Below are 23,718 nucleotides of genomic sequence, written 5' to 3' on the forward strand. Positions count from 1 at the left end.
TCGTGATTGAGGTTGAATGATAGGCATAAGTAAAAAATTTGTAAATAAGGGTCTGCAAGATGTAAGACAAAAACCAGTACTGCGCATCTACTGGTATGTCGCCTAGCGGCAAGCTATGCTTCGCCAGGCGATAACGTCAAAGCAGAGGGGACTGGGAGTTCATGGTGCCTGGCGGTACGGATCGTCTCACAAGGTGATAGAGGCAAAATCAATGGACAACTGGAGTACGTCCGCCTGGCAGTGTGGGCTGTTCTACCAGGCGGTGACTGTTGTGATTGATGGTTTTAAGGCGCTTGGCGCCTGGCGGTACATGTCCCCCACCAAACGATTTGGCTACTGCAACCTTGGGTTGTTGATTCTGTAGGGATGATCTACAAGGCTTTTAGTGATGCTTCAAAGGTGGCATTGCTGGTGTTCCTTGAGTTGTGGCTTGGACCATATCCCTTGAGTTGTGGCTCGGGATAGGGGTTAAAGTGCGTGGTATTCCTTGAGTTGTGGCTCGAAATAGCATCTCTTGAGTTATGGGTTGGGATGACGGATGAACACGAGGAACTCTTGAGTTGTGGCTCAGGTTGGCGAGTGTTACCGGTGTGAGTGTGCTGGTTGTGGCCAGTACGGATGGGTCCAGATAGATTGCCCTCCTTAGTAGTTGACTGACGAGTTTGGTAGTCTTGCGACGTTGCGAACCATATTCGTATTTGGGAACTCTACCTAGTGCTCTATCGGTTTTGGCCGATAGGTATGACAGCAAGTCATCTTGAAGTAATCACTAGAAGATGTAGAACATGAATAACCTGGTGGCGGCTAGTGTTATGAGATAAAAGGATGGGATTCATTGGGATGATTGTGTTGCTTATATAGATGTGTTGTATGTGTGTATACCATTTTTATATGCTTTATCTGTTAAGCTCATCCTATCTACTTGTGTTTGGCGATGATCATGTGCGCGGTACACGTGAGCAGATGATGTTGATGTAGGTGGTGCTGGTGAGACTTAGCCACAGAACGGGGATAGCATGGGGAGCTTTTTATATATTTTATGTTTTGGAAATAAGTTGTAAACTCTTATGAGACGTTTTGTTTATTACTTCAGTTTTATAAACTATGGTTTTTGAAAGTAATAAAATTTATAATTTCCCGCACTTTTGGGAAATGAGGTATCATTAAATGTGATGTCTTTATTATTTTATCTATTTTATTTACTTAAATCAGTAATATCCTAACGGGATGTTAAAACACACACACACAATTAGATCATCAGTAATTCCAAATTTGACCGTAGGATTTTTTTTATCGGTAATGGAAATGTATTATCGAACACACAAATACAGTTAGATCGTCAGTAATTCAAAATTTGACGACACATACACACACACACAGAATTAGATCGTTAGTAATTCCAAGTTTGACTGTAGGATTTTTTTGTCGGTAATGGAAACATGTATTAACAAACACACAAACATAGTTAGATCGTTAGTAATTTCAAATTTGACTGTAAGATTTTTTTGTCGGTAATGGAAATATGTATTATCGAAACGTTAGTAATTGAAAAGAAACCTTAGTAATTGAAATCTTTATTACCGACGAATTTTTCCTTCAGTAATTAAAATATTAAAATCTATCGGTAAAATATGTCAGTAATTAAATTTACCAACTAAAGTACATTTGTTAGTAAAATTTCGTCAACAATTTCAAAAATTTTTATAATTGTGTATATACATATATATATATATATATATACATATATATATATATACATATATATATATATATATATATATATATATATATACATATATATATATATACATATATATATATATATACATATATATATATATATACATATATATATATATATACATATATATATATATATGTATATATATATATATGTATATATATATACACACACACAAACCTAATGTACCCTCTCTACGAAAAATAAAAAAATCATCACTTGGTATTTGTTGAAAGATGTTAACTCGCTATCTAGTAAGCGAAACCATGTGTTTTTCTTTTTCTCTCAACTCCTTCTCCTTAACTTGTTTTCCTCTCATATATTTTTCTTTATTTGTTTTTTTTCACTAATTTTCTTTTCTTTGTTTTTCCCTTTCTCCATCTCTTTCTATTATCATAATTTGAGCCCGTCTTTTCCAATACCTTCTCCTTAACTTGTTTTCCTCTCAAATATTTTTCTTTATTTGTTTTTTTCACTAATTTTGTTTTCTTTGTTTTTCGTTTCTCCATCTCTTTCTATTATCATAATTTGAGCTTGTCTTTTCCAATACCAACGAAATATATTCTCTTTATCATTATTCCTTTTCTCTTTTTTTTTTCCTTTTTATATCTTTGAAATTCTCCTTCAATTTGCTCTCAATTTGTAAAAAAAATATTAATAAAGAATTTGTGATATGCATTGAGTTGAGGAATAATTTAAAATAAATAATTGAAAGTGAACAAAAATACTCACTCAATATCAATAATCGTAATTTTGATAACTAATGAGAAAAATAAGGGAGGAGGATGATTCTGATATTCAGTTTGGGGAAAGAAAGATATTAATGTGGTTGATCTCCAAACGTAACTTTAGTAAGATCAAATTTAAGTCTTCTAACAAAGAATTCTAAAAAATTCTCAAAGAAAATTTAATCTTCTATTAAAATTCATATATATTCTTAATATTATTATTACTACAAAGTGAACATATGTACATTAGAGAAATGTTATTATTACTACAAAGTGAACATATGTACATTAGAGAAAAAAATGAAGCAACATAAATAATTATGTGATTAACAAAAGGCTTTGGGCTTAAAATTTTAGCTTTAGTATGCTGAAAAAAAAAATACAGTAGAGGCACAAAATTGCATGGTGTTGATTACTTGATGTTCACAAAAAACAGCCTAGTCTCGTTTTGATGGGCCATCTATGGTTTGAGATAACCATATTTTGTTTTTTTGTTTTATTTTTCCCTTACAACTGTCACGATATGAATATAATTGAAGGAGGCGTAGGGGATGATGAGTTTGAAGTGGCATCGTTTTCCTGGTAAAAAAGTTGAGTGCTGACCAACCCACCTCCACTCTCACGCTAGCTCAACTCCTGATAAAGGTGTTATTGACTATGAGTTACTAGCTAGTTAGGGTTGTGGGTACATCACTACCCAAAAAGCACAAATAAAAGTTTTGTGCTCTTCATTTCATTTTTAGTTTTATAAAATAATTTTTCCTTCCATCACCCATCACTCAACTTCACAGAAAAAGTACATAATCCCCACTCACTGTAAAGACGATGTTCTGAAAGTTCAACTCTCAGTCTCATGGTCCCATCTTCATTTCCAGATCTGCCTCTCTTTAAACCAGAAAAATAGCCAACATCACCTTTTGCTCTTTTTACTTCATCACATACAAATATACTAAACAAATAACGTGACCAAAGAAAGACGACAAACGCAAATAATTGCGGGATCCGCGGTTGATCAGAGACAAAAACAAAACTTAAACAAACCCATTATATAATAATAAAAATCTAAGTAAACAAATGACTAAACAAAACTAAAGAAACCAATCTTCAGCTTATATTCCAATTTCATTTCCCCTACCCAATTGCTCAGCTGTCTTTGTTACTTGATGACACAAACATGACTCTAATAAAATTTACAATGCAGATACGGAGGGAACCATTTCTAGATTTCTTTGACTCTGCTCATGCGAGCTTTCCCCTGTTTTCCTCTGCTATGTCTCCCATAACCTGTACTTGTTCCTCTCTCTCTGCTTTTGAAAACTGCGTCTATTTTGGACTTTTGATAGGGGATTAGAATTATGAGGATTTGGGCCAATTGGTCAATTTTTTCAGAAATTCCAAAAATTTTGGAAACTCTCGAGGATCTCCTCTGCTTTAAGGATACTAGTTTAGTTTGTGGCTTTTGTTCTCTCAGCTTAGAAGATCCACATCTTTGTTAATAACAGTATAATCCACTGTGGTCACCAGGCATGCATGCTAACTCCCAAAGTATAAAAAAAGTTCGAAAGGGTCATTCATTCTGTCCTGATGTGCTGACTACTACTGCATACATATTTTACAAACCAAGTAATATGTAGTAGACTAGAGTAATTGGTAGAGCTATCAACATCCCGAATATAACCCTGCAATTTAAGTTTGCAAATTTCACGAGAAACTGTTAACTTCTTTCTTAAGAAAAAGAACAAAAATAAAAATAAAAATAAGCAACTTTAGTCACTTACCCTGTGCTAAGAATGGCTGGATGAACGTTGTACTCCTTGGCAAACACAAACGGAACAATCCCTTGTGGAAGTGCAGCCTATGAACAATAATTGGATATTAAGCTAGTTAGCATTCCAGGGTCTTTACTTCAAATCATGTTTAACATGATAGCCAAAATTGAACTTGAGAAATCCATTAAGATTTCATATAAAATGTAAGATGCTATAAAATACGCTTTCATTAAAATTGTTTATCAGTAACTAAAATTTAGTAAAAATTATAATTAGTTAAGTGGAAAGAGTCTATTTGACGATTTGTTATTGGGTTATTCTCTCCTAGAATGTACAGTGCCAAAGGGTCCTAACTATTGAAAATCTATCACTTCCTCTGTAGCATTCAAAGATATCAAAGTAATTTGCTCACGCAAGTAAGATTAACAGTGTGATATCAATCAAATAGGATTATAGGTCAAGGTTAATTACCTGAACAATAGCTACACGTAAGAGAGTGCCACGTAAGCCAACAGCGATTGAAGCTGCAGCCATGACGGCGGGACCTGTGAGGAATCGAACAGCCATGGCAAATGTTGCAACTGAGTTCCCACACGCAATTATGTTGGGTTGAAGAGCCATGAAGAGACCTACATAGAAGCGCAAAAACCGCGAAAGGTTAGTCCTCAATAATTTGCTTGGCCGAAAGGGTAAAAAGGTGAAAATGAAAAGAGAAGAGAAGGAAAAAGGGAGCGAAAATTTACAGTCACGGCATGATGGGAAAATGCTTTTAAGTTTTGTGAATGAAAAGATATTTTTAGTACTGCTTGATTCGTCTAAATCAACTACCTTTGCCTAATCCGGGTCCAAAAATGGTACAGGTCCCCACCACCGCCCTGGACCGCATAGAGACGTTGTTCAAGACCAGACCCCACATGTCGGGGACATTGCACTATCACTATGCAATCCCCATATTATCGTCTAGTGAACAACATCATCTGCTTGTGTTATGTGGTAACAAACTTCATTTCAATGGACGCCCATTACTTTGTTTATGCTAATTACTTGCTCTACCCCAAATCCATACTTTTCACACATTCATCACACTCACCTTACCATTGCATTCAATCAACATTCTCATCTCATATTTTCCACAAACAATTATTTTTAGTAGCATTGTTGAAACTCCAAGAAACGAACCAACAAAGTTATTTAAATACAATCACATGAACAGCATCATCAGTTACTCTCATCAATGTACGTTTTAACATCGGAAAAGGGAGCCATCATGAATAACGATGTTTTCGCCAAAGAGGAAAGGAATTGCAAATATAGGGGAATGAAATTATTGGAAGAGCAAGAATTTGGACAAATTATCACGGCCACTCACCCAAGCTGAACATAGCCATTCCAAGACCAGCATCAGACAGTATGGAGATTGATTTCTCTATTATTTTGGGCATGTGCACATGCCACCTGCAATTAATTAATTAATTAATTAGTAATCATATATCACAACTACGTCAACACAAAATAACCATCCTACAGTAATAATAATAGCTAAACCCTAAAAGTCAAAACCATGACAAAAATTCATCCTCCTTCTTCCAGATTGACTTTGAAATTTACTTACCTAAACGCCACCAGAGACCAAACCACACCAATGAGGCTAGAGTAAGTGTTGGGGTTGCGGATAAGCTTCCGCCACACCATAATCAGTATTAGACGGGTCATCACACTCGCCGGAGGCATGTGTTTCGCCGCCGCGGCTATGCCGGATTTTGGGTGTAACTCCACCGTTGAACTGGAACCCAGCTTGTTCAGCCCGGCGGCTCCTCCTTTCTCTGCTTCTTCCTCCGCCTGTTCACCTTCTTTCCCTGGAAACTTCAAATCTTCAGCCCTAAATTCTCCTTCTGCTGCAGCTTCAGTTACAACCCACAATCACCCAAATTAAATCACTTCCTCAGAACAAAGCCTAAATTAAGTTCCAAATTTACCAAGTTCTCTTGTTCAACCACAGATTTAAACTTTGATTGAAGACTTCAACTTTAATTAGAAAATTGAGCCGAAACTAGTTTTAAACTGAAGTGAATTTAGGTCGAGGAGAGAAAAAAAAAAAGAAAAAGAAAGAATCTAGTGGTACTACCTTTGTTCGCTTCTCCATTTTGAGGGTGTTCGTCGGCTACTAGCATCCTGATCTCCTTGGCACCTTGATCGGAGCGGCCCGATTGGTCGGAAGCTCCGAAATCGGCTCCACTGAAATGGAGGCCGCCCGCTTCAGAAACCGGCGAGGCGCTGGAGCTCCAAACGAACATGTGGAGCTCCTTAGCGTCGTGGCTGGCTTTGTTACTACTGTTAGGCGGTTGAGAAACTTGAGGAGTAGCTTGAGCTTGCGGCTGGGACTGAGGCTGTGGCTGTGGCTGTGGCTGCGTCTGCGAATTCTTGCTCACACTCTTCGTTAATCCAGAAGAGAATTCCGGGTTGGGAGCAGGGTAGGCGGCGGGCACCGTCTGCACGGCGGGGTAGAAGCCGAACCTTGGGGAGCTGATAGCCTGCGGTGCGGGTGCAGAGTTCTCTTCGAAATTGGAGGGCCTCGGCGTGACTCCGCGTGACGTGGACTGCACGGAGTACAAATCCGCAGCGCCGAAGTTAGAATGCCTAGGCGCGTAGCCCATCATGGAGTAGAAATCCGCATGGTTGAAGTTGGAGCCACGTGGCGTGGGGTTACGGGAGGAGCTGAGGCTGTAAATCTCGGCACCGGTGAGGTTAGAGGGGCGAGGTGTCATCATGAAGGACCTTCTAGAAGCATTGGACTTCCTAACGGTGACGTGGAGCTTGCCATCGTCGCCGACTTCAGCATCGGTTTCGAGGAAATCCCTCCCGTCGAGCGAAACAACGTCGGAGTCGACCTTGAAGGAAACAATGGAAGCAGCGGTTTCGGGGAACTGTTCCATGATCAGGAGCTTGGCGCCGCGGTACTCGAAGAGGAAGAGGAGGAGCGTGTACCAGATGATGCACTGGAGCACGACCACCTGGACCATGAGGCTGCCGGAATATTCGCCGTACATGGCGATAAGGAGCGGGATTCCCATGACTAGCGTGTTGGGCAATGTAGAGAGGGAGAAAATGGTAATCATCCACTCGAGGCTCCCGTTGGCGGTGAAGTTGGTCCAGATTGCCAAGGCAAAGAGCATGATTATTTTCTGGAGCGTGTCGGCAGCGATGAAGCGGAAGTTCATGGCGTAAGGATTGTTGGTGGAGATGAAATGGAAGGAAAGAAGCGGAACGGCGAAGATCGCCACGAAGCGGTTTATTCCGGAGCACTGGTCCGGCGAGAATATCTTCCACCACCGTACCGAACCGTACGCTAAGATCATGGCGACATAGAGCGGAATGACCGCCGTCAAGACGGTGTACAAATCGGCCCAGCTTATCATTCTCCCTTTGGTTGAATAAAATGGTGGTCTCTGCTAGTGATGGGATGGCATAAGCGAGAGAAAAAAAAGGGTAAAGTGGGGAGAAAGTGAGTGAGATAATAGAAAACCGTTAGATAACTAACTGGAGTGATAGGGGATATATGTCTGTGTGGAAGCCAAGGTTTATGCCTGCTACACCTGCTGTGCTCTGAATTTGGAGATCGAGTGTTGTGAGGAAGAGAGAGAGAAGGATTTAGTTTAGTTTAGCTTAGCCTGTACATATATAGACCTATGAGGGAATAGAGTCATATATAGAAGGAGAAGAGGTGGATATATATGTATATAACTATGTATTTATATATATACTGAGGGAGTGAAAAGAACTATAATTATATCATCATTATAATAAATAGGGGATTTCTTTTATAGTTTTTATTTGAGTGTCATTGAAAAAACGGAATGAGGTGTGTTTAGGGGGATTGGGGGACCACAGGGGAACAGTGTGAGGTTAGGTTAGGAACTGACCGCCTGCTATGGTTAAGTTACCCAAGCCTGGTTAAGATAGCAAAGGTAAAGTTGCAATGGACCATGCGGTGGGGAACAGTGCCTATTAATTTGGTTGACGTGTAACACCTTTGCTTTTTCCCTTTTCATTTACTCTTCCTTCCTTTTCCCTTCTAAATAAATACTCCATTTTCATCTATGCCACTAATAATTACCACTCTTTTCTCAACATTAATAAACCCAATATTAATAATGTAATCATAAACAAACATAAGTTTTTTGAAAAAGTTAATGCTAACAATAAACAAATACTTTTACGATTGACGTGTTCTGTACCCGACAAACACGACTATTAATTGCAAGGGATTCACCGTAAAAAAATTTGAAATATATTGACGCTAATAAAATTTGGAAGTGTGACTACTAAATATGCTTGTTTATTTATTTATTTTTATTAGCTTCTCTTTCACATCTGCATATTTCTTTAAGAAAATCAAATCTCTACTTTTTTGGGAGATGAAAATTTCCTTTTATCCCAATAAAGTATTGTAGTTGTCCGATGTGATCACCACTTGTTTGTAGCGATGGATGGGTGAATAAAGACAATGTCATTTAAATAGATTGTAAGAATTCATTTTATAGATTTCCTTTCAAATATGGTGTGAACAACTTAACCTTTTCTGTGCCCAAAATCTATTCTACATTGTTATTGGTTTTTTTAGATGATTTATCAAACTCACGTATTGTATTATGATCTTCTCATTCAAATCTTGTGCTTTCATAAAAACTTCCTCATTTGATGCAATTTGCTACAAGATAAATTGTCGGGTTTTAATCAGATTTAGCTTTGCCAATTAGGTTAACATTATTTCCGATATTAATCTATACCACGAGTTTGGCAAAGCTTTACGTAACTAATCAATTCATGTATATTTCCATATATATTTAGTTTTGTAATACATATCCATTTGTAGCAAATAAGTTGTGTTTCTTTTCGAAGTGAAACAACTCCCCAGTTCTTATTTTCTTTTAGTATAACCATTTATTCTAAAACAAAAATTCTCCAATTTTGATTGCTAAAGCTTTACAGAGTAACTTAAGGATCAATAATGATTATGCTTTTGTAAACAATGGAAAAGAGTCAATAATGACAAAATTTTGATAAAAAAATATACTACATTAGCTCTATTCTTTAATAATCATGATTGATACTTTTCAATTGTTCTTTTAACAATAATTTGTTAAGAGTTTAAGGTCAGTTGGAAGTCCTACATTGAATAAACATTAGAAAGATGACAAGTATATAAATATAAGGATCCACCAACTCATTACCTTAAGGTTTTGGGTTGAATGACAAGTATATACTAATATCTTATATAATTTTGGTCATAATTTATTGATATTGAGTATGATTTTTTTATAGAAAATCTTCTATTTTAGAAAATAGGCTATGATAAAAGATTTTAACCACTAATTTAAGTGGTACTGGATTAATCCTATCGCTTGCTAAAAAAGATGAAAAAGACGATAATATAGAAGACTTATGATCAAACAAACGCTTCCATTAAAAGGTGCAAGTTACAAAAAAACAACATAATATAATAATATTTTTTTTACAAGAGCTTTTAATGTTTCTCATGCAAAAATATTTCTTTATTCATCAAAACAGAATGTTTGAATATTATATATTGTATTATTTTTCAAGTTCTTACCGTAACTAGTGTAAGTGTTCTTATTATATTTTTTTTTCAAAATAATTGTGTAAAGAAGTTCTTTTTTAGAAACATAATGAAATCTTAACTATCATGTGTGTATTTTATAGTCAAGTTTTAACTATGACTTATTTATCACTCATTTTTCAATTAATAATTATGTTTCTTAAAATTAATGGTTAATATCAATGACAATGTTAATAATGGCAGATCTTAGTAGGTTTATAGGGGTCATGTCTCCTCCGGCAAATTTTTAATTTTTTTTTAAAATATATGTTAAAAAAATTTAAATAATTTTTTTAAGTTTTTTAGATAGATTTTTCTTTCTTTTATAAGATATAATATTTAATGTTAATAAATAATAAAATATAAAATTAAATATAATAAGAATAATAAGATTTATTGGATATTTTCTTTGTTCTCTCTCATTATTTTTCAAGTTTCTCACATATTGTATTCATCCTCTATTCTTGCATATCTTCTTTCGTTTCTGAAAAAATAATAGAAAGACACAAATTCATTACTCCTAACAAATTCATTATTCCTGCTCTCATTTTTTGTCAATACAAATATAAACAATAAATCTTTTTTAAAGTGACAAAGGAAAGATATCGTTGATATGAAAACAATTCAAATTTACATATTCACATATTTTGAAGCATCATACTAAGGATATAATTAGAGAACCCTTTCTTAAGATTCAAAGAATTACATGTTGGAAGTTTCATATTAACTTTTTCAAACTTATTCCAGGAAAACATCTTCAAATATGGGAATATCCAACTAGATGAAATTAGTAAAAGGTTATTTAAAATGAGTTTCATATCAAATACATCTTCATAACTATCATTTTCATAAGAAGAAACATACAAGGAGATTTCAACACTAAATTATATATATTTTTGTTATATTAGTGACAATGATTAAATATATAAATTTTGAATATATTATTTTGGCTCCTTCAAAAATTTTGATCAAGATCCATTGAATGTTTTTACATATAAATTTTGAATATATATACTTTATATTGTTAAAAATTATTGGTTTAGCTTTACTCCTCCTATGTTTAAGAAGGACAAAATTATGTTTATTGTGATATATATACAATTAGTTGAAGAATTTGGAAAGATAGAAATGTATGTGTTTGAAGGTAAAACTATTAAGATGTTGCCATATCTAAGACAATGTTGTTGTTGTGGGTATACAAATTGAGTACGAAATTTTATTAGCTTTTCATGATATTGGGTTTCCGGTAGGCTTCATTAATTGACAAAGAAAAACAATACTCACATATGGGTTAATTATTTAGAATAAATATCTAGAGCTTTCATTTTTATATTTTAACAAATCATTGACCAAATTTTTTTTTAAATAAATTATTTTTATGTTAAAATCACTTGTAAAGTTTTTAAAGAAGTGTTGCGATTAGCTGCACAATGCTATTTTAGTACATACAAGATGAAGGCGTGAAGTACTCGTCCCACCTCAAAGCATGGAGTACTTGTCCCACCTCAAGCATGAAGTACTCATCCCTACCTCAAGCTTGGAGTGCTCGTCCCACCATACAGTCTTTTGCATGCAAACACATCAAGATTGGTAGGCTGATGGACTACATGTCCTTATCCCTCAAGAAACACAACCCAAAGAAGATGAAGCCATCCTCGATATGGTGTACCCATCATCACCCCAACGCGTAATGAATCCATCCTCCCTTAAGGCATTAAGATCCCAAGAGTTGTTGAAAATCACCTATCCAGTACACGACCAGGTCGGGTACGTGTCAACCCAGTAAGACGACATGTATTCGAGGTGAATAAATTAATCAGGTCAAGTTAGCTAAATCATCAAGGTAACCACAAGTTAGGAAACTTACCCTAATTATCGAGTAATCAAGACTACTAAATTAAAGCTCAATCAGGTAAGGCCCATAAATTCTACTATAAAAAAACACATTTTACGAAGTATGTTTCTTACGTTACTATTATGACATTAGAGCCTAGAACCCTAGAACCTCACACCAACTTAAGCATCAATGTGTTTTTTGCAGGCACATCGCTTCTTCTCATGCTTGAGATTTGAGGATGAGATACCTTAGGGTGAAGACTTTGAAGACTAGAAAGGTTGCATGGAGAACTCTACATGATATTTATTTGTCCGTGTAAGAACAATATATTTTGATATTATTTAATATTATTTAATATCTGAGTTATATTAAAGTCTATAGTCATATTAGAGTCTAAACCATAATAAAAAGAAATAAATGTGTCTTCAACCATTGTGCATAGTTTAACGGTCCAAAAGTATCCGATTGCATTCATTCTTATACCATTTGAAAGCTAATATCTAGGTTTTGAAGATCAAATTCAAGAAATAAGTTACAAATCTTTCTCATAAATCATGTGATTATCAATTATGATATCTTTTCTTTCTTTAAAATTAGGATATCTTTTTAAATTCCAAGTTATGTATAATCTCATTATCATCTTTCTTTAAACTATTAAGTTAAACAAGAAATATGAAAAAAATAAATATAATATAGTTTTTGGAGAACACATTTCTTTAGTGTTTGTCATTGTCCCTAAATTTTTGTGTTTTAAGAATGATCTATTTGATTTTACCAGTGCAGGAACGGGTTTTTGCCGCGGTTATTTTGGTCATTTGGCCTCGGTTTTAGACCCGAGACATATCTAGTCAAGGTAAAAAAAGTTCACCTTTCTGCCTCGGTTTTTATCCGAGGCATATCTCATCATTACTGCATCGGTCCTGATGCCAACTGAGGCATAAAATATGTTAAAAATTAAAAAAAATAATTCAAAAATGGATGAAACCTGCAAGAACACGAGCAAGCACAATATGTGAGCCTCACTGGAAAACACCTCCATTACCATTCGCAGATCTCCTTGTGTTTCAAACACCATCAACGGAAACCACCTACAACGTCTTGTTGACCCTAAATGCAACTCCACCAGTTCGCAAAACATCACCATGGTCATCGTCGTCAGCCTATAGCTGAAAAACACGAGTCTTTACCCACCACCTCGTGCATCCAAAATCTCGTGCCAACAACCATTTAATCAACCACTATTCACAGTTCACCTGCACTAAAACGTGAGGAAATGCAGCAAGACAAACCCCAACACTACAGGAAAAGCACCCAAGAAAATGGATTCAAATCGCAAAATGAAAACGCAAAAAATACCCCAATATGCGGATGAAGGTGGGCAACTGTTGTTCTCGTCGGAGGAGGCATAACGTCAGCAGTAGGCAGAGAAGGCGGGCACAGCGGCGGATCTGCGATGGTGGGTCATGGGACTGAACAGAGAAGATGAGATTTCGCGCACCAAAGATTGTTTTCGCGCATAAGGAAGAAGATGAATCTATTTCTGGATTTAAGGATATTTGACCCACATTCTGCTTCGGTTCAATTGAAAACTGAGGCATATCAACATCAACATATTTTTCCTCGGCTCTTAACACCCGAGGCAATAGAGTCCAAATAAAAAGAAAAAAAATTATTTAGTAGGCCACTTTACTACCTCGGGTGAGTAACAACCGAGGCATAAACTGACTTTACTGCCTCGGTCAGTAACAACCGAGGCATAAAGCTTTTGTTTTAAATTCAAAAATTCCAAGTGGCGGGAGGGGGGGAAATTTGAAGAGGCTTTAGGCCTCGGATCTCTCAGAATCGAAGCATAAGACAGGTTTCTGCCTCGAGTCAACTGATAACGATGCATAAAGTGTTGCATAAATTACAAAATTGTCACCACTTATTTATATGTCTCGTTTCTGCTATAATCGAGGCATAAAGTCCGATTTAGAAAGTCCAAAATGCACCAATATTTTGTCCAATAAAAATATTAATTCAAATTTGGAATAACATCTAATTGCGATGTAATAAATTTTTTACCCAATAAGAAAGTTAAAAAAACAAAAAAATATTTTGTCTTCGGAGAATATATTCCTCCACTTGTTTATGTCCTTAAATTAACAAAGGTGGGTTTTATTTTATTTTTGTTACATTAAATATCATTAGAATTACTATAAAATTTTATCTTTCATCCAACATATTACTAAATTAAAAGTGAATCAACCCATTAACATGAATTGACTCGATAAAAGTTAAACTAAAATTGAGTCCGCTGGGTACGATTTATTTTTTCTATAAACTAGAAATTTTATAAATTGAATTAAAAATTCGTAGATTAGTAAATTGATTCAATCCATTTATTTTATAATAGTGCAATCAAAATTTCATATTCTTTCGTAAACATTACAATAAGATAATTTATATATCAAAAAATAATAAAAAACTAATAAGGAGTGCTTATTATATATCAAGAATTAACCTATATTTAATTCAACCCAAACTCATTTAACCTCTGAATTAAAAAAATCCAGTTACTAGATAATTAAAATAGCTGAATTATTCTCATGAAATCATTAGTTTATAAAAATAAATCTTTTACATTTTCTTGCTAATTCAGAAGCAAACTGCATGATTCATCGAAGAAGCAATTAATGAGACCCTCCACGCCGTCAACAGTTTCATAAATAAATTCGGTATCTTCATTAAAGTTGGGTAAGATAGGTTTCAGTTTATATTAATAAAACCTATAAACAATTCAATAGTACATATAAATATGTAAAATATAACGAGCATTAAATTAAATTATTTATATCCAAACACGCGATTTATATGTAAAATATAAGGAGCATTAAATTAAATTATTTATATCCAAACACGCGTTTATACTACAGTTTTAGAACATAAATTTAAAAACACGCAAACGTAGTAATTAGTTTAATTATTTATTTTTACATTTTAGATTTTTAATAAATTATATAATATTAATATGAGAAGCCAATTAATGCACCCAGCAAGAATAATCTAAATCTATAAAGTTTAACATGAATCGTATTTTCTTTTGCACTATCAAAACTATGAGAATCGATGTTAGGTTATACTCTTTTCTAGGAGATTTATCCTTATTCTATTTATTTAGTCTGTTTTAGTTTCTTTTAGATTTTATATATTTATTTTATCCATGACTTTAGAAAATAGGTTTTTCTCTTTTTAGTTATTCATGCAAAATTTACAAAAATAGATTTATTTATTTTCTATTAGATAAAAAACTAACGTAATAATCATGTAATTATTCACAAAGAAAATGTAGAAACCGAAACCAAACATGTATTTGTCTTACACTTCACATGCATATCTAGGAGTAGACACACCCGAGGATCTTTGAGTTGAACCCATCAATTTCCTAAATTTATATTTCCTAAATTTATAATTGATTATGTTAATGTTTACCTTTTATATTTTTAAATCTATTTATTGATCTCATTGTCAATTGACTCAGATTCATTGATATAAAAATTTGCAGATTCATATATTTTGTGATAGTAACATTTATTATTATCACTTGCGAACACATGCAATTTTTTTTATAATAACAAAAAAATATTAAAATTATAATTATGAAAATCAACATAGATAAATTTTATAATAAAATATAATTTTAGTCTTTTATTTATTTAATTTACTTTGTAAGTAATTTTTTTATTATAAATAGTTAATTTAGTTTAAATAAATAAATAAATTTTAGAAAAATATCAAATAAAAAAACCGTTACTTAAATAATAAATTGATGAATTAATTATTTTAATTTAAAAAATATTATTAACACCTCTTACACAGGTGTGTGTATATATATATATATATATATATATATATATATATATATATATATATATATATATTATTAGTATATAAATTACTTTTACTGATTCAGGATCCCTTCCAGAAAGGTGAGATTTCAATACCTCTAATCATCAAAACAAGTGTCTATAATATTTGTTTCAGTAGATTGACGTGGAATAATGAGTTTCGAACCATAAAACTTTCTGGCCCAGGCAATGAGAAAAGCGGGGAACAAATTAATATTGTGCATTTATCATATACTTTTAACATGTGCACTATTGCATTTTCTATGGCTTTTTACTGTGCATGGCATAGTCAGAGATTCTCTGAAGATAGTAATAATGTTAAGAAAACTATAAAAATAATAGCAATAATAACTTCTAATTATTATTATTATCATTATAATAATTATTTTTATTATAATAATATATAAATTATTACTTTAATTAATTCTCATTTCTAATTAATATTTTTAATTTTAAATAACAATTCATATTTCATTTTAATTTACGTGTAAGCATAAAATAATAATCTTTTAATTTTATTATTTAATTTTTTTTTAAAGTATCCAAAACATCACACTAGTTACTAACTTCCATAAGTTTTCATTTTAAACTCTTTATTTCTTATCATCCTTCCCTTATGATTTGTTTAATCAAAGAGTATGCATTTCCTGATGAAAAGAAAAATGTAAATTTTAAAATATATTTGCACGAAAATCAAGATAAAATGGATAGTTAGATATTTATTGCTTTATTGAAGATATCTGTAGGAAAATATATTTAATCAAATAAAATAATTTATATTATATATTATGATCTTAAAATATAATTTTTTTATATATTAAAAAATTATAATAATTTTTAATCTATCAAACCTATCAAATCATTCATTACCTTTTATAAATTTTTATCTTAAATTTACTATTTCTTCCTTAATCCAAACAACTTCATTTTCACCTACATTTCTCCTCAAATCTAATTAAATTCACTTCCTCAAATGCATCCTCTAAAACAAACATAACAATCCAAACAACTCCACTTTCACCTTTTTTTTCCTCCAAATCCACTCTCCAAAATCCATCTTAAACACACCCTTAGATTGTGTTCACTTCCAAGAATGAATTTGAGAGAAAGTGATTGGGTGGGTTTAGAAAGATTTAAAGGTAAAATTTATGTTGTTTTTTTTTAAGAGATTTGAAGGTGAAAGTGAAAAGATTTGATGGTAAAGTTTGTGAAAGATTTGATGGATGTGATAAAATAAAAAAAGTGCTATAATAGATTAAAATGTATGATTAAAATAAATATAAAATGAAATTTAATAATAATATTATTATTATGGTTATACATATAATGAATATGTTAAATTTAAAAGAAAGAGGTGGACTCATAATTTTTGTTCAACGGTGCAAGTATCTCACTGAAGTGGGCAAGCTTCGAATATCAAGAAATTAGGATTAATTAGGTCAATTCCACGTCTTTCCCTTCAAATATTTTCAATCAAGCGAGGATGAGAATTTAGATCTCTCCCCAAATCCATCTTTGCATATGAACGCATATCTGTAGAAGCTGACGCATGGCATTCTTGTAAATCCATCTATGTCTACAGTAAATATGAAGAAGCAAACACACACTTAGGGAACAAAAACAATGCTACAACAACATATAGAATCCTAAGATGATATGTATGTAGGAATGTTTGTTGGTTGGGTTGAATAAGATATAGGCAAATTTATTGTATACTCATTTTTTATATTTTTTTTATGATACACTTTTTAGTGAGTTCGATTAAGTTAGGTTAATTGGATCAAAATTTAGAAAAAAAATATATTACACAATTTTAATTTTCAAGAATCAACCTAATTAAAAAATAATTATTTAATCTTTACAAAAATTAATTTAAGATTTCAAGTCAATAAGTCAAATCATCGAATTTGTCGAATTAATTGAAAATATGAAAAAGAAAACATAACACAAGTATAAGAGTGGATCTTAGGTTATCTATTATAAATTCATCACTCAATTTATATTAGAGCAACTTATTTTGATTTTAAACAAATTTATCCAAATCACAAATGAAACTCAACTCAATTTAATTGATAGATTACATCAATAAATAAATCAAATTAATGAGCAATCCTAAGTACACGTGACAAGAACAACAACATGTATTGAAGAAAGGTGTGGCAGAATGATATAACACGAACCAGAACCAATAGGCCTAATACACAAAGAAAGAAATCTCAATGGTTAAAAGATTTCATTTAAGAGAAAAGAGGGGTCCAATAATATTTTAATATTTTCTATGTAAGCTTGGGCATGTCGTAACATTTCTACTGGAAATTACTTAATTAAATAAATAAATAAAGACTTAAAATTCAATCGTCATGATTTTATTAATCCCAACCGCGGGAAAAATTAAAAATTCATATAATGCGCTTAAAACTCCAAATTATAAATCCATAAAAACAGTGAAAGTTATACATGTTCTCGAAATAACTGAATGAAAACTAAAATCGTAATAACGAAGTCAAAATCCTAGCTCGACATCCCAAGCTAGCCCATCTCTCAGTCTCAAGCGTCAGCAACATCACCTGTAGCAACATCTGCTCCCGTGTAAAGAATTACACGATCATCGCCAAAAACACACAGAAAGGGTGAGTTTATAAAATAAAGAAAACATCATATCATTTAACATAATGGAATTAATACACCCATCTAATACATCCTAGTTAGTTCTTGGCCAAGACCTTAATCCCCAAGGCTTTTCAACCTTTACAACACACAATTAGTTAGCCTCAGATTCAGGGTTTATGATGCTCACACGAACCTGCCCGCTTGTGGTCATGCCTTTACGAACCTCCCCGTTCGTAGTCATGCTCTACGGACCTATCCGCTTGTAGTCCAACACACGTGATCCACCAGCTACGTACCTCCCCGCACGCAGCATCTCTCAAGTGTGAGCACGGAACATACGAACCTACCTCACTCGTATCCCCACACAAGAGTAACATGATATGAACCTCCTCACTCATATCATCACGTGTTCACCACCATCCATGAACTTAGTCGCTCATGGCACAACATCTCCTAATCCAAGTATAGCATCACTGCTTAAAAGCAACACATGCATGTCACAGACTACAACATCATCGTCTGGCGCAACCTAAGTGCCGCTAGGCGAAACTTGCACCGACCGCTTGGCGGGACCTCCTCGTCGCCAGGCACCAAGCTCTAGACAGACCCACTGTTTTAGGTCTATCGCTTGGCGGGTCACACTTTGCCGCCAGGTGCCACACATGGCAGGGACATTCCTGATAGCCTATCGCCTAGCGTAGACGCCCAAGCCGTCAGGCGCCACATTAGTAGCACAGATTTTTCTGGTTTCACAGCATCCATCAGATTGTCCTTCAATCTAGCTGCTTTCCAAGTTGAAATGGCATACTCTCGTATTAGAACGTGGTTTTAATTACCCATCCATCACAACATGATCTAATTCCTTATAATTCATATTCACCATTCAACCATCTCAAACTAGGTGTTTCACCCACCACTCTCTAGTTACACCATGACCAAATAAACTTATAACAGAGCAAGTCTTGCTCAATCCTTGTACCCTGTTCAGCTCATTAGCAATCCTAGACTTAACCAATTAGTTATGCATCCTTTCAACATTCCATTGTTATGCCTAATATCACGTACTACAACTCATAAACACCTCTATGATCCTTAAATATTATATACTTGCCTCACATTTTTATACAACTAATTCCAACTGCCCAACTATCCTCATTGAATCCTCACTACTGACCACACTCAATGACATCTATACTAGTAAGAAATCATAATGATAATTCAGCACCATAAATCAATTATTACTTGTTTCCCCCCTTATCTAACTTTCCCATTCACTCTTTCATTTATAGGCCAAAAGTTACCAATTCCCACATTTCGATATATGAATTCTCAACCCCCTCCTATTTTGTACTGTATCTCTTTTCTTCTTATCACTCAATTAATTACCCCGCCAAGACAGATTTCCTCATTCAGTACCACACTACTCCTAACATACCATACCCTCCAATTTCTTCCCGTGTCTCAATTTCAATAAATTCCTGTGTACTAATTCCTCCAATTTTATTGACCAATTTTCCTATTCCAACTCACTCCAATCAATATTTATCGCGACCATCCAGTGCAAGGCACACAACTGCCTCTGTAACAGTCGTCGCCTGGCGGCAAACAAGGTGTCGCCAGGCGATGCACTAGTACCTAGCATAAACCAGGTTTCCGCACCTGCCAAGAAATCCCTACTTCCTTGGTTTAACACACGATCCAATTACACCAAACCACACCAATTCACATAAAATTTATCAAAACCACACAACCCAATATTATCCTTTCGCGTCATATAATTATTGGTATAAATAACATCAATTTATCACTTCTTCCCTTCCAAGAACCCAACTCTACTCATGATTGTTCATACATGACTTCCTACAAGCACCATCAGACCCCAATGCTAAAAATTTTATAATATTAAACACATAACATTATACATAAGAACACATTCAAAAGTCAAAATGACCGCTGCACTAACAACAAGCCAAGAAAACGCAAACAGTGTCGCGCTGCTTGGCGGACATTCATCCCAACCAGGTGGTTCACGTAAAAATGTAGAAAAGATAAGCACAATCTGATGCAGTGCTTGGCGGCTCGGGCTTTACCGCCAGGCGGTTTCTGGGCAGAAACCCAGAAACTACAAAAAATAGCACAATTAGGGAGGGTGTCATGCAATTTGGTTCATACAATACACAGTACATTGTATACGATTTAAAACATGCGAACACTACTCCCATTACCTGGAAATCTTCACTCCAATTGGTCTCCTAATCTTTGTTTTATGATGTCTAAGGGCCTCTCTTTGCTACTTCTCAAGAACTCATCTATCCCTCTCCCAAAACACCTATGCCTCCTCTGAAAATCTCCCTCACCAGCACTCACGAATTGTAGTCCCAAAATTTCCCTATTCTCTCCAATTTACTATCTCTTAATTACACCTTAATGAGGGTTAATGGTCCCAAAACGAATTTTACAGCTCCTTTGGCTGCTCCCTTGGCAGCTAGGGTTATTCTACCTTTTCATCTCCATGCCAAAAGAAATTTTGGCAAAAATAAAGTTAAATTTGTTTTTAGCAAGGTTTGAACCCACAACCACTCAACCACAAAGCAAGTACATAACCAATTCAACCAATCATGTTTCTTGATAACATTATCACGACTCACATTCAATCATAACATTAAAATAATACTCATATTAAAATAACATACAATTTGACACACACTTAGGACTTAAACCCAAGTTCTCTCACACAATTAAGTACTCTCAACCACTTGAGCTAGTACTTTTCCATGTCATAACAGTCTGCATTAAATGCCTTAAAGGCCCCTACTATCTGCATTTATTAAATAATTATTTATTTAATTATTTAAATTTCTCGGGTTTTACACATATGGCCCATTAAGCATGATTTTGTAATCAAGGGTTCGTTGGCCCATTTCTACTTTTCCCTTTTAGGTGTTTACGAAGATGAAATGAAACAAAAGGAAAGGATTTATGTTTATTCTTCTTCCATTAGAATCTTAGTGGTATTATAGCAAAAGCATAACATTTGGTACTTTCATTGCTTACCCTATGGCTCCCAAACACCGATCCAAAGACCTAAAAGACTTTTTGCATGACATCCAAGATCACTTATCAACTATACAAACCCATGTGGAGTCCTAAGAACAATGTCAGGATGCCTTGGACGCCAAAAATGAATCCCTACAATGATCCATCTTCGTCCTCATAAATCAAGTTTCTTCTTTACCACCTCCTCTTACTCTACCCTTAAGTTCCCCTACCCACCTCTTCTAATGCAGACCACCACTAATACCTATGTTATACCTAAGCTCTTCCATTTTCACAAAGGCAATAACATGACTACATGATGAAGGATTATCTTGTTCCTTTTTAAGATTATTGAATATGGTGTGAGTTGATTAAGAAAGCTAAGTGAAATCCCCACTGGACATTAAGATAGCAAGTTATCTAGATGTAAAGGTTCCTTTCACAAAACTCAAGAGAAGAAGATAATGGATTGATTCAAAACAAAAAGGAAATGGAAAGCACATAAACCATAGAAAACCAAGAACAATTAAAGGAAGAAGAAAACATAAAATGGAAAGGAAAGAAATGGTAAAAATGTGAGAAGCACGCCACTACAAGGCTAGGCTAGAAGCCATGGCAACCTTGAAGATGAGTGGATGTGTGCCGCCACTTGCTATGCAAGATAAGGCTTAAAAGTTTCACTCCCAAGGGAGGAAACTCTCACAAATGGTTGAGACACAAGAGTGTTTTTACTTCAAAATGTTCAACCCTTTTACATGTCTAGGAGCACCCCTTATATAGAAGAGTTTAGGGGCCTCTAAGCAAATAAAAGATACCTAAGGATGTCTCTACAAAAACCTAACCCTAGCTTCTAGAAACTAGGTCAAATAAGGTTACAAAAATGAGAGACAAAAGAGCCAACTATGGTGTGTGTGAGGCTAATTTCGTTCTAGCACAAAAGGAGACAAAGAATGTGTCTCATATGTCTCCAAAAAGTGGCCAAAGTGTGCTAAAAACAAAGGAGACAAAAGGTACATAGGTACACTTGTTTTATGCCTTTTACTTTATGCTTTATGACTTTGCTTTACTCTCTCATCCACATCATTTATGCTCCCCAATCACCATGCGCCACCTAGCATTGCTTTCTTACTCCTAATTAACCTACAAAGTAAATAAACATAGATTAGCATGTTGGCTTAAGTCAAGTCAACTATAGTCAACAAGTCAAACCTAGTCAAAGGTCAACAAGTCAACTAAAGTTGATTCAACTAAGTCAACTTAGGGAATCAAAAATAATAAACACAAATAAAAGGGATGAAGGATTAGTGAACTTCCTTTCTAAACATGCTTAGTCTTCTTAAGCATGTGCCTTCATCCTTGGTTGGGGTCAATCCTTCATCACTACACAATCTCTTCACCATCAACCTCCATCAACACTGCCACCCATTATTAAACCCCCCAAACTCCAACTAACTTTTTTAAGGTTTTAAGCCCCTAGACTAGTTATTCCAAGCAGAGTAATATTTTTCCTTCTATCAGATCCCACCAGAACAACGCCTATCTATGGTTACTTTTCACATGAAAGGGGATGTCCTTAGCTGGTTTAAATGGATGCACTAGAACCACCTCTTTATTGACTAGCCATCCTTCATTCGCTCCTTAGAATTGCATTTTGGTCCTTCTTCATATACCTACCATCAAGCTAAGCTTTTCAAATTACAACAATGGGGAAACGTTATAATTACCAAGCTCTATTTGAAAAACTTTGCAATTGTATTATCGGTTTGACCCATAAAATCATCCTTAATTGTTTTATTTTGGGCCTTAACCCATACATTAGGTGCGAACTCACTATTCTCAACCCATATTTCATTCCCAAGTCATTGGCCTTGCTAAACTCATTGAAGACAAATTACGTGATTCCAAAGTTAAAAACTCACGCCCTTTCGCCTACATTACAAGCATCCCCCATCCCACCTCAACCCAAAATTGCCCTTCATTGTCCCACACTACAAACCCTTATCCATAATTATCTATAAAAAAACATATACACATTCAACTTCAGGAACGCGGAGCATAAGGGCTATGTTATAACTATGATGAAAAGTTCACACCAGGCCATAAATGCACTTCTAAATTTCGCATGGTGACTCCGAAGCAACGCCAGGCGATAATGCAAAGGCATAAGCTTTGTTTGCTTTGGATGTGCGTGATCTACAAAGCTTTGGTGATACCTCGAAGGTTGGCTTGCTGGGTTCCTTGAGTTGTGGCTCGGAACATATCCCTTGAGTTGTGGTTCGGGATAGGGGTTAAGCACGTGGCATTCCTTGAGATGTGGCTCGGAATGGCATCTCTTGAGTTGTGGCTCGGGATGACGAATGAACGCGAGGAACTCTTGAGTTGTGGCTCAGGTTGGCGAGTGTTACCGATGTGAGTGTGCGTGTTATGTGTACGGCGGGTCCAGATAGATTGCCCTCCTTGATATGAGATCAATAAGTTTAGTAGTCTTGGGAC

General features: G+C 34.6%; 1 protein-coding gene across 2 annotated transcripts; it reads right to left on the reverse strand.

Annotated features, from left to right (window-relative positions):
• Positions 1–3,500: 3,500 nt before the first annotated feature.
• Positions 3,501–7,948, reverse strand: LOC114177643 (auxin efflux carrier component 3). Of its 2 annotated transcripts, none has more exons than XM_028063071.2 (6): positions 6,364–7,948; positions 5,851–6,133; positions 5,608–5,693; positions 4,710–4,867; positions 4,248–4,324; positions 3,501–4,148 (listed from the first exon to the last, which is right to left on the reverse strand). In XM_028063071.2, the coding sequence occupies exons 1-6, from the start codon at positions 7,652–7,654 to the stop codon at positions 4,082–4,084; spliced, it is 1,962 nt and encodes a 653-aa protein (XP_027918872.1). In that variant the 5' UTR covers positions 7,655–7,948; the 3' UTR covers positions 3,501–4,081. The 2 variants fall into 2 exon arrangements, with proteins under 2 accessions (XP_027918872.1, XP_027918871.1); XM_028063070.2 differs by having other exon boundaries at positions 5,851–6,139.
• Between the last annotated feature and the right edge of the window lie 15,770 nt (positions 7,949–23,718).

Source organism: Vigna unguiculata, chromosome 3 (genome assembly GCF_037176805.1).
Source record: "Vigna unguiculata cultivar grain cowpea cultivar isolate G323 ecotype 2 chromosome 3, ASM3717680v1, whole genome shotgun sequence".
NCBI lineage: Eukaryota > Viridiplantae > Streptophyta > Magnoliopsida > Fabales > Fabaceae > Vigna > Vigna unguiculata.